Genomic DNA, 11,055 nt, shown 5'->3' with positions numbered 1-11,055 from the left:
TTCACTAACTTTTCACTAAATTCACTAAAGTTGTGTTATGGCTTTGGAATGACTATTACACGAACGCCACGCGATTGGACGAGTCCTCTCCAGTACCTGGCTGCTGCGCTGCCTTGTTGCCATGGTTTCGTCAACATACAAGACACTTGGCAGCTTGTTCCTACGTTTACGCCACAACTCCGTGGTAACCTAGTCTACAAGCAACTCAAAAGTACTGAGAAACTTTACTTTTGGCAGGTTGCGAATGATTTGCTGTATAATATCGGTTCATATTTCGTGTAACACCTTAAAATTACTGTAGTAAAGTTGTTGTTTTGTGCTGGGATAGCAAGCTAGCTACAAGAGTGAAAATACTTTGTGGCTAACGTTACAGTAGCTAAGTTAGCTTATCGCACCAATATGGAGTTCGGTTCCAAGCTCAAGGAACTGAATATTACACCGGATGAAATAGGCCGCTTTACCAAGGCTTTTCAAAATGAGGAATTCAGAAAGATGCTGCACGAATACGCAGAGGAAATATCAAAGCCAGAGAACAAGAAGAAATATGAGGAAGAAATCAAGTTGTTAGAACAAGAGAGGGGCGTGGACATTCAATTTGTCCACCCCGAACCTTACCGAGCCCTGAAGACGAGTATGGACGGTAGGCAGAAGTGCTTCATCAATGTCTGCAGCAATGACATGATTCGTAAACCTGAGTTTAGGAGGGTAGACGAGGCTGGCAGAGTAGGGCAGCATTGGTCACTACCCCACAGCTTGACACCTGGAACGCCAGACAGGGATACAAAGGGGAATAAGTACACAATCTATGATGTTGTGTTTCATCCAGACACCATTCACATGGCTGGAAACAACCCGAGACTTATGGAAATGGTTGACAAAACTGCTGTTGAGGCTGTCGAGAATGGGGGCAGAGTGAAGCTAGACAAAAACAATGTAAGAGTTTTGAAAATCAAATACAAAGGGACACCACACGCTGCTGTCATGCGCAAGCCCTTACCTGGTCAACCTGCCAAGGAAAAACCTTCACCACTTGACGATCATCTCTCGTTCCCCTACCCCGATGAAAAACAACCAGACACGTCAACAAATAAACCGAAGGCCGAGATTCAGTCCCACACCCAGATCAGCCAGAGACAACAAAACGCCAATTCACCCAAGGAGCCAACGAAACCACATTACACTCTAAAATACAGATCATTCATTGATTTGCAAGACTTCAGGTGTTCCAGAGATTCAGCTCAGAGCCCACGCCCTAAAGAGATTGTCATCACTATTGATTTGCCTTTGCTTAGATCTGTTGCGGATGCTGATCTAGACGTGACTGAAAGACTTGTTAGTTTGGAATCCAAGAAACCAGCTTACAAACTAGAGGTGCCGATGGCATATCCAGTGGATGAAAACAAGGGAGAGGCAAAGTTCAACAAGCAAAAGAAACAACTGGTTGTTACTTTACCTGTTTTACCTTTGAAGGAGCCAACAGTCGCTGAAGTGTCTGGCCGGCAGCTTGTCAATGATGATGGTGAAGAGGATTTTGAGAATAGTTATGCAGCGCAGTCGGAAGACGCAACACATGGCAATGAAGATACCCCCGGCCACAGCGGACGTGGCAAAGAAGATACCCCCGGCCACAGCGGACGTGGCAAAGAAGATACCCCCGGCCACAACGGACGTGGCAAAGAAGATACCCCCGACCACAGCGGACGTGGCAAAGAAGATACCCCCGGCCACAGCGGACGTGGCCAAGAAGATACCCCCGACCACAGCGGACGTGGCCAAGAAGATACCCCCGACCACAGCGGACGTGGCCAAGAAGATACCCCCGACCACAGCGGACGTGGCAAAGAAGATACCCCCGACCACAGCGGACGTGGCAAAGAAGATACCCCCGACCACAGCGGACGTGGCAAAGAAGATACCCCCGACCACAGCGGACGTGGCAAAGAAGATACCCCCGACCACAGCGGACGTGGCAAAGAAGATACCCCCGACCACAGCGGACGTGGCAAAGAAGATACCCCCGACCACAGCGGACGTGGCAAAGAAGATACCCCCGACCACAGCGGACGTGGCAAAGAAGATACCCCCGACCACAGCGGACGTGGCAAAGAAGATACCCACGACCACAGCGGACGTGGCAAAGAAGATACCCACGACCACAGCGGACGTGGCAAAGAAGATACCCCCGGCCACAACGGACGTGGCAAAGAAGATACCCCCGGCCACAGCGGACGTGGCAAAGAAGATACCCCCGACCACAGCGGACGTGGCAAAGAAGATACTCCCAACCACAGCGGTTGCATTGAAGGGGACAGCTCAGAAGACGTTCACTGTGAAAATGCTACATCACTCCGGTCTGAAAATCAACTCATCTCAGTCCTGGATGACAAGATAGAGTTTTCTGAACAGTCTAGTGACATTGAGGACAAGCAACACAAACTGAGAAGTGCTGAATCACACCGAGCTAAAGCTTCAGAGCCCACTGAGTTTGATGGCAAGACTGGGTGCACTGACCAGAATGAGGGACAGTCAGATGACAATAATTTACATGAGGTGAGCCATCATCTTTAGGTTAACATTCATTCAGTAGAAGAAAAATTTACTATTATAGTGTATGTCTAGCAAAAGCTGACCCTGTTGTTGTTGAACCATTAGGCTTCTGTTCATCAGTGCTGTTACTAACCCCAACATCCACTGTGACAATTACTTTTCTTTCAGGTGGAAACAGACCCCTCATCCCTGAGCGAGAGAATAGATGACCCATCTAACACTGCAGCAATGGTCATCCCATCCAATCTTGACAACAATAACCAGGCCAAAGACTGCTCATCCCCCAAGATAGAAGAGATCGTTGAAAGTCAAGCTCCAACTAAGGATAAACAGAAGACTGTGCGATTCAATGAGCATGTGGAGGTGGCTCAGTCTCAGGAGGAAGATGACCTGCCTGTTGAGCAGACCTTTCAGGACTGTGATATGAGACCACAGCAAGCTCTGCTGACAGAAATTAACCAGGATGGACAAGAGGTGGTCATTAGTGATCATACTACATCTGCTGGTTTCGTTTTTCAAAACTCCTATATCTATGACCTGGACTGAGTCTCATGTCAAGGAACTTGCTCCGTCACAAAGATACTATATGAAGTCTGTTGCTGATTCAATTAGTTGAGGTCTTGTGTGAAAACCTAAAATCCTTTTTTCCAATTGAGGGCAATAGGAAAAAGTATATCTGAATGAGTGAATCAGTAAGACTCCCATGTCTTCAGTATTAATTTCAGAGTTCTCCTTTTGAAACAATGTTCGTAAGTTATTTCCCATATACTTCTTTCTACAAAAGGGAGGAAAGTTTACATCTAGTATGTTTAAGCAATAAAGGCAGAGGGGGTGTGGTATATGGCCACGGGCTGTTCTTATGCATGACGTAATGCGGAGTGCCTGGATACAGCCCTTAGCCGTGGTACATTGGCCATATACCACAAACCCCCAAGGTGCCTTATTGCTATTATAAGCTGGTTACCAAAGTAATTAGAGCAGTAAAAATAAATGCTTTTTCATACCCGTGGTATACGGTCTGATATACCATGGCTGTCAGCCAATCAGCATTCAGTGGAGTACTCACCCAGTTTATAATTAGTTTTATACTTACCATTTGCTATTAGGCCTACATGTTGAGGGTGTGGAGAAGCTCACCATTAGAGCGACGCTTCAACAACTGTAAAATGCTGTACTCAGACCATGCCACAAGGTTCAAGTCTGCTTGACATATCAAATGATGCATTAGTCACACCACACCACTGTTTCTAGGCCGTCATTAAAAATAAGAATTTGTTCATAACGGACTTGCCTAGTTAAATAAAGGTGTATGGAAACAGATGACAAATATAATTTTAAACCTTCAGAAACTAATTGAGACAATGATAGATATGGATAGTTTCTTTAATTTCCTTTCAAACTTGTACCAATACAGTAAAAATAAATACATTTTTTGAATTCCACAAACATATAAAAATGTTTCATATACACAAACACACCTTGCTTAAACAGATATAAACTACTACTTGTCATTTTAGGTTTCTCAATCTGTAACACTGATTGGGAAACACACTTGAAGACAAAATGTCTGAACGTCAGCATATGTCCAATCAGTGGTCACATAAGCAGTTCTGAGATGCGTGTTGGGTCCAATGTACAACGAGTTCATACTGCCCTTTACATTACAGTCTACACTGGCTGGTCACCATTGCCTTCAGAATAATACCAAAAGCATTAACCACGTTTCCATTCGACCATTTCATGCAGATTAATTATCTAACGCATGAAAAAAGTTACAACTGGGCTGATGGAAACAGGAAATGCAGTTACAATTTTATAAATACCAACAGATTATTTGTTTGTTTGACATGGTGGGATCTTTTTGTGTCTAAAATTAATTATGCGAGAAATGACGGTGGAAACGCCTTTATGTGCAAATATTGATATAATAACCATCACATCGAAGTAAACTCGGGAGTCACGTGATGATATTTTGTGTGGTCCTCCCACTACAACCCGAGAAACCATGCAGTTTTATTAAGCTACAGATGAACTTCACAGGGTGGTGAAAGAGCACGGTGATGAGCTTGAAGAATTGAGGGTCTTATTCTGGTGACATGATGATCGATGCCTGGCTGCCATTTGACAAATAATATCACTGTGCTCTATAATAAAATCTCATCATGTAGGTAGCCTACCTGGACTGTATCTGCCAGCTGTTGGCTAGAGAGCACGTGTCAAGACCAGAGTGGGTACATTTGCTGTATAACGCAACAGTTGTGACAAAACCCATCAGTAGAGTTGACAATACGATGGAAACCCCCTTAACTTGTATTTTCACATTCGGTACATGGGAATTTAACAATAAAAGTTATGTTCATGTGCACTACGTCATCACACAGCATTTATCCGCAAAAAGTAAATTTAATGGAAACATATCTGGTGGGAAAATGAACATATTTTTTTATGCAGATTTCAGAATATGGATGGAAACCTAGCTACTGTACTGATTGCCGTGGAACAGTTGAGGGACTTAAATCATCTCAGGCCTCGCTGAAGGCATTGGTCTAGGAACTCAGAGTAACATGATAGGGAGCAAAAGTGACGCTGCACTGGGGCATCTGTTCCTCCCATGTCATCTACCAAAACCACAGTGTGAGAGACCAGATGCAGATTCATGCTGACTGCTGTTTTGATGTAGTAGTTCACACAGGTACAGCCACAGTCACAGGTCTTGGCAACCTCCAGGTCTTGACAAAGGTGGGCAGGGATGAGATGAGGCCCGTAAGGGATTCTATGTGGTGTAAACACAAAACATAACTTAGGCTCAAATATTGCATAAAACTTTACGTGATACTGCACGTTTACACTTCCAAACAAGGTAAAAGCATGTAAATGGGTGAAATGTTGAAAGGAATAATTGAACTAACCTGAGGTTGGCCACAGCCCTGGCGGCCATCTCCTGCAGAGTCAGGGGGAAGGTGAGCTGGATGGTATGGTCCAGCGGGTTGGGATGGGCGAACGGATTACCAAACAGGTCCAGGTTCTCCAGAGTTAACTTTCGGAAGTCCCCTGGCAGCAGGGCCAGTTGGTTGTGTGCAGCAGACAAAAAGCGCAGCTTGGAGAGATGGCTGATGCGAAAGGGCAGCCACACCAGTCCGTTGTTGTCCATCTTGAGGTTGATCAGCTCTCGCAGCTGGCAGAAATGAGGCGGCAGGGTCTGCAGGCGGTTCTGACTCAGGTCGAGGTGTTGAAGTGTGCGCTGGAGGCTGGACAGACAGAGGGCTTCACTAAAGGTCTCTAAGTGGTTGTTGTGGAGAATAAGCTCAGCCAGGCAGCCCAAGTCGCCGATAGTGTCAGGAAGTTTTTTAATGTTGTTATTACTGAGGTCCAGTCTGCGCAGTGCCTTGAGGGAGAGCATTCGCATGTCTACCCGTGAGAGCTTGCAGTAGGACACCTGGAGCTGCTCTAATGAGTAGGGAAAATTGGAGGTCAATGGATAGTCCTTCTTGGATACAATAGTCAGCTTCTTCTTGGGCTTCTCCACATCCCTGGCTCGGACGGGTGTCAGTGTAGAGAGCGGCAGGCTGTCCGTGTCATTTCCTCTGTGAGCCAACCGAGCAGCCGAGAGGAAGTTCTTCAAGCTGTTAGCATCAGCCTGAAACCCAAAAGAAGACCGATGTCACTAGTGGTTAACAGTTCTTATTGTACCTGCTATCAAACAATTTGAGCGTTACATGAAAGGGGTGGCATTATTTATAAATCCCTCCATATCAAACAAGTTAACACATTTCCTATCTATCCTTTAGATTGAGAAACATTCACGATGGTGGAAAAGTGCTTGGCCTATAATAAGACACATAAAATGCATAATTAAGCAATAATGCATGCGGGGGTGTGGTATATGGCCAATATACCACGGCTAAAGGCTGTTCTTAAGCACGACACATCGCGGAGTGCCTGGACACAGCCCATAGCCATGGTATATTGGCCATATACCACACCCCCTCATGCCTTATTGCTTAATTATGCATTTTACGTGTCTTATTATAGGCCAAGCGTTATTGCTATTATAAACTGGTTACTAATGTAATTAGAGCAGTAAAAATAACTTTTGTCATACACGTGGTATACAGTCTGATATACCACGGCTGTCAGCCAAATCAGCATTCAGGGCTCGAACCACCCAGTTTATAACGTAAACTAACAACCCAAGGACTTCCTCATATTGTATTAGGCCTACATTTGTTCCCATGACACAGATTTCTTTGGTCTTAGTTGTGCTAGCACAAGATGAAACATTTAATTACAAAAAGATTACAATACACATGAGATGTTATTAACATAAGTCACACAAAGGATTGCCTAGTGAGTCCTTCTCACAATGCTAGCCTGGTTTCATTTGTGTATCACCATAGCTGTACGCACCACAGCCTGTCTGTGTGTGTGATGGGTTGAAAATGTGTTTCAAGATCTAGGGGAAAGGTCAACACTGCCCTAACACAGCCTAGAGCCATTGTCACCCATTGGAGGAAACAGTTGCTCATTTACAGAACATGCTCCCCACATTCAGACAAGTCTGGCTAATGCATAAATATCAAACTAAGATACACACAGAGTGTACAAAACATTAGGAACAGCTGCTCTTTCCATGACATAGACTTACCAGGTGAATCCAGGCGAAAGTGATGGATTGATTTCACTTCTTAAATCAATGTAGATGAAGGGGAGGAGACATTTTAAAGAAGGATTTTTAAGCCTTGAGACAAGATTGTGTATGTGTGAAATTCAGAGGGTGGGCAAGACAAAATATTTAAGTGCCTTTGAGCTGGTTATGGTAGTAAGTGCCAGGCGCACCAGTTTGAGTGTCAAGAACTGCAATGATGCTGGGTTTTTCACGCTCAACAGTTTCTCGTGTGTATAAAGAATAGGCCACCACCCAAAGGACATCCAGCCAACTTGACAAGTGTGGAAAGCATTGGAGTCAACATGGGCCAGCATCCCTGTGGAACGCTTTTGACGCCTTGTAGATGTAACAGTTTAACTTTACGTCGTCCCCTCGCCCCGACACGGGCGCGAACCAGGGACCCTCTGCACACATCAACAACAGTCAACCACGAAGCATCGTTACCCATCGCTCCACAAAAGCCGCGGCCCTTGCAGAGCAAGGGGCAACCCTACTTAATGTCTCAGAGCAAGTGACGTAACTGATTGAAATGCTACTAGCGCGTACCCGCTAACTAGCTAGCCATTTCACATCCGTTACACTCACCCCCCTTTCGACCTCCTCCTTTTCCGCAGCAACCAGTGATCCGGGTCAACAGCATCAATGTAACAGTAAAACTTTACGTCCTCCCCTCGCCCCGACACGGGCACGAACCAGGGAACCTCTGCACACATCAACAACGGTTGCCCACGAAGCATCGTTACCCATCGCTCCACAAAGGCCGCGGCTGGCGAGGGGACGACGTAAAGTTATACTGTTACATTGATGCTGTTGACCCGGATCACTGGTTGCTGCGGAAAAGGAGGAGGTTGAAAGGGGGGTGAGTGTAACGGATGTGAAATGGCTAGCTAGTTAGCGGGTGCGCGCTAGTAGCATTTCAATCAGTTACGTCACTTGCTCTGAGACATTAAGTAGGGTTGCCCCTTGCTCTGCAAGGGCCGCGGCCTTTGTGGAGCGATGGGTAACGATGCTTCGTGGGCAACCGTTGTTGATGTGTGCAGAGGTTCCCTGGTTCGCGCCCGTGTCGGGGCGAGGGGACGGTTTAAAGTTATACTGTTACATAGAGTCCATGGGCCGACGAATTGAGGCCGTTCTGAGGGGCAAAAGGGGGTGCAACTCAAGTTGTTCCTAATGTTTTGTACACTCAGTGTATTATGCAATGATTCTTTTAAGCATCGGAGATGATTGAAAATCCTAATTAGGGCTGGGAGGATACAGCAATGTAACGTTCTATATGTTGGGTCATGTTAACTGATTAATATGCATGCCCTAAAATTATTTATTTCAGTGTAAGCGCTCTACTTTTCCAGCAGAAATGTAAGTAGCATGTGAACCTGAAGGCCAAATTATATATATATTTTTTTTTTGAATTTTCCTTTTTCATTGGAGATCAGATTCCGCCATACAGAAATGTCTAGATCCATACCTTGCTCAAGCAGATGTCAACAGCGGGCTCCTTCAGTCTCACAGTGGCTTTGCCCTCCTCAACAAACCTGGTGAAGAATGTTTCAATGTTTTCTTTTAGCTGTAGAGGAAGTAGGTACACACATTAGAGTAAGACGTGGAACAAAAAACAAAGTGATGGTGGATTCTTTACCTAGCATTTCTGGTGACTCGTTCATGCAAGACCACACACTATATTAAATGTCCACATTAAAGGGAAAATCCACTCAAACTATATTTAGGCATTTTTATCTTTAGTTCATGTTACAGATTTTGCATCATCATGATGATGTGGCTGGTGACATTTTGGTTCTTGAAAGTCTAATACACTGAAAACATGTCTGCTGACATGCAAAACATTTTGGGCTGTATCAACTAGTAATGGGGGGTAAACAAAAATACAATTACATATCGCAATATTATTTCTGACAATATATCATATTGTTCACAATATTATTTTTACGCTAGTTGGCTGTATCTGCACCAAAACTCCAGTATTTGTCCTTCATAGCTTGTTATCCAGCTTATTTTTTTAAATAGGGAGCCAATTGGTTTTCATCACTTTTATTTCAGTAATTGATCAATACTCATTCTCATGGCTCTCTTGTCCCTCTGCAGCAGACATATGGTGAGCATATCGAATTGCAATACATGTGATTTCGGCAACAAAGTATAGTGATAATATCGTATCTTGAGGTCCCTGGCAATTTCCTGCCCTAGTATTAACAGTGGACTAAGGAAAAAAATACCCAAAATAGTTTAACACAAACGAACAAGGGTTTCCTCCAAGTTATCTGAGATAATGGATTTCAATCAAATGCAACTCATTCATTCCACAATGAAGTCATCATACATTTGAAAAGTAACTATACCAATTAACAAGGTCAAGAAGTTGGATGATTCATCCTGTGTACTTGAAGTACACCTGTAAAACATAGAATACATAGCTAGACAACTGGCCAAGTAGTTAAATAAACAAATATCTAGATACTAACCTTATATTTTGAGCCTGTCCTATCCTTTGCTGTACAGATCATTAGATAAATGTTGTGGTGTTGTGTGGTCTTGTCCACATGTCTCCCAATAGACAGCACAGCCCTTGCTCCCTTTCCTCTGTTTTTCATCCCATACGTGGGAAGCATCTGGCTCACGACTTCGACGTCGCACTGAAGCTTCATTGCTCGAGGTGTATAAATAAATGCGTGACCTGTGTTAGTTCTGTAAATATATCCCAATAAATGAATGTTCAAAAAACTTTTTACAAACAAAACGGGCAGTTTGACCCCATGTATGATTTTGGTTTAACACAACCTGCTGGCATACAAAAGGGTAACGTTAGCCTTTGTCAAGCCACTAAGTTACTTTGCTAGCAAGATATGTCAACCTTAGCTACAAACTAGCTATAAAAAACCCTAAGTCAAATACAAGGACATCTGCTATCTGCTAGCACACTCAGCCAGACAACGAACATAGCTAGATAGCTAACCTCGTTACCTTAGCTGACTAGGTTAGTTGCTAAAAAAGGTAGCACAGCTTAATATACACTTACGTTGGCAAACTGCAAGTTATGACAACAGAACTAACGAAATGGTTCAAACGCTTTACCGGACCGCTATGAAATACAAGAGTTGACGACAACAACAAAAAAGCATGCAAGTTCTCTCTCTAGCATGCAAACTAAATTGTCAACATGGACCCAAAGAATAACAAGGAAACGTCGCTACCAAGATGATCGAACGGCCTCAATTTCGCGCGCGCGAAGAGAACTGATAAACGTACATGCGCAGACGTGATTTTGTTTGAGAATCTTTTCTTTGGTTGTGGCAAGAAGGGTGCAGCTTTTGTCAAATGAACGTCAAAAGTCGATTTTTTTTGTTGTGAATTTTAGTTTACCCTAACTCCTTTCTTAACCGTAACCTAATTCTCCTAACCTGCTACGAAGTCAAATCTGACTTTCATTTGACAAAACCTAGAACCCTTTTAGCCATAACAATTTTTTTCTTAGCACCTACCTCCGGTTCTCATCATTCTGTGAAATTTCTAAATAAAAGTAATGATCGGTATGAATGCCATTAAATTGGTTGAATGGCGCTTCTTTCGGATTATTAACACTGAAGTCCCAAATGCAACCAGGTCAGACAATAATTGTGTATGATCTGTGTAGAAAATAACACCATAATTGCTTTCAATAGCTAGATTTCCATCCAATTGTCGGCAGATTTAATGTGAATATTTTCAAATCCGCATTTTCCCACCAGAGGTGTTTCTTTCAAACTGACTAGGGTGTTAATGTGTAAATAAACATTGATTTTAGAGCTAAACTGAGCATACCAAATTATACAGACTACCAGAAGCACAGT

At 43.7% G+C, this 11,055-nt stretch overlaps 2 protein-coding genes across 2 annotated transcripts; one reads left to right on the top strand and one right to left on the bottom strand.

The window, feature by feature from the left end:
* The first annotated feature begins 17 nt into the window (after positions 1–17).
* dnaaf2 (dynein axonemal assembly factor 2) lies at positions 18–3,993 on the top strand. Its single transcript, XM_055862550.1, has 2 exons — positions 18–2,550; positions 2,716–3,993. Exons 1-2 carry the CDS (start codon positions 400–402, stop codon positions 3,091–3,093), a joined length of 2,529 nt encoding a protein of 842 aa, XP_055718525.1. The 5' UTR covers positions 18–399; the 3' UTR covers positions 3,094–3,993.
* lrr1 (leucine rich repeat protein 1) lies at positions 3,913–10,706 on the bottom strand. The gene is made up of 5 exons (XM_055862553.1): positions 10,245–10,706; positions 9,691–9,913; positions 8,679–8,777; positions 5,457–6,184; positions 3,913–5,320 (listed from the first exon to the last, which is right to left on the bottom strand). Exons 2-5 carry the CDS (start codon positions 9,871–9,873, stop codon positions 5,065–5,067), a joined length of 1,266 nt encoding a protein of 421 aa, XP_055718528.1. The 5' UTR covers positions 9,874–9,913; positions 10,245–10,706; the 3' UTR covers positions 3,913–5,064.
* Positions 10,707–11,055: the final 349 nt, after the last annotated feature.

This window comes from Salvelinus fontinalis, chromosome 15 (genome assembly GCF_029448725.1).
Source record: "Salvelinus fontinalis isolate EN_2023a chromosome 15, ASM2944872v1, whole genome shotgun sequence".
NCBI lineage: Eukaryota > Metazoa > Chordata > Actinopteri > Salmoniformes > Salmonidae > Salvelinus > Salvelinus fontinalis.
Note: the sequence above shows the minus strand (reverse complement) of the source record. Positions and strands in the feature narration are given on the sequence as shown.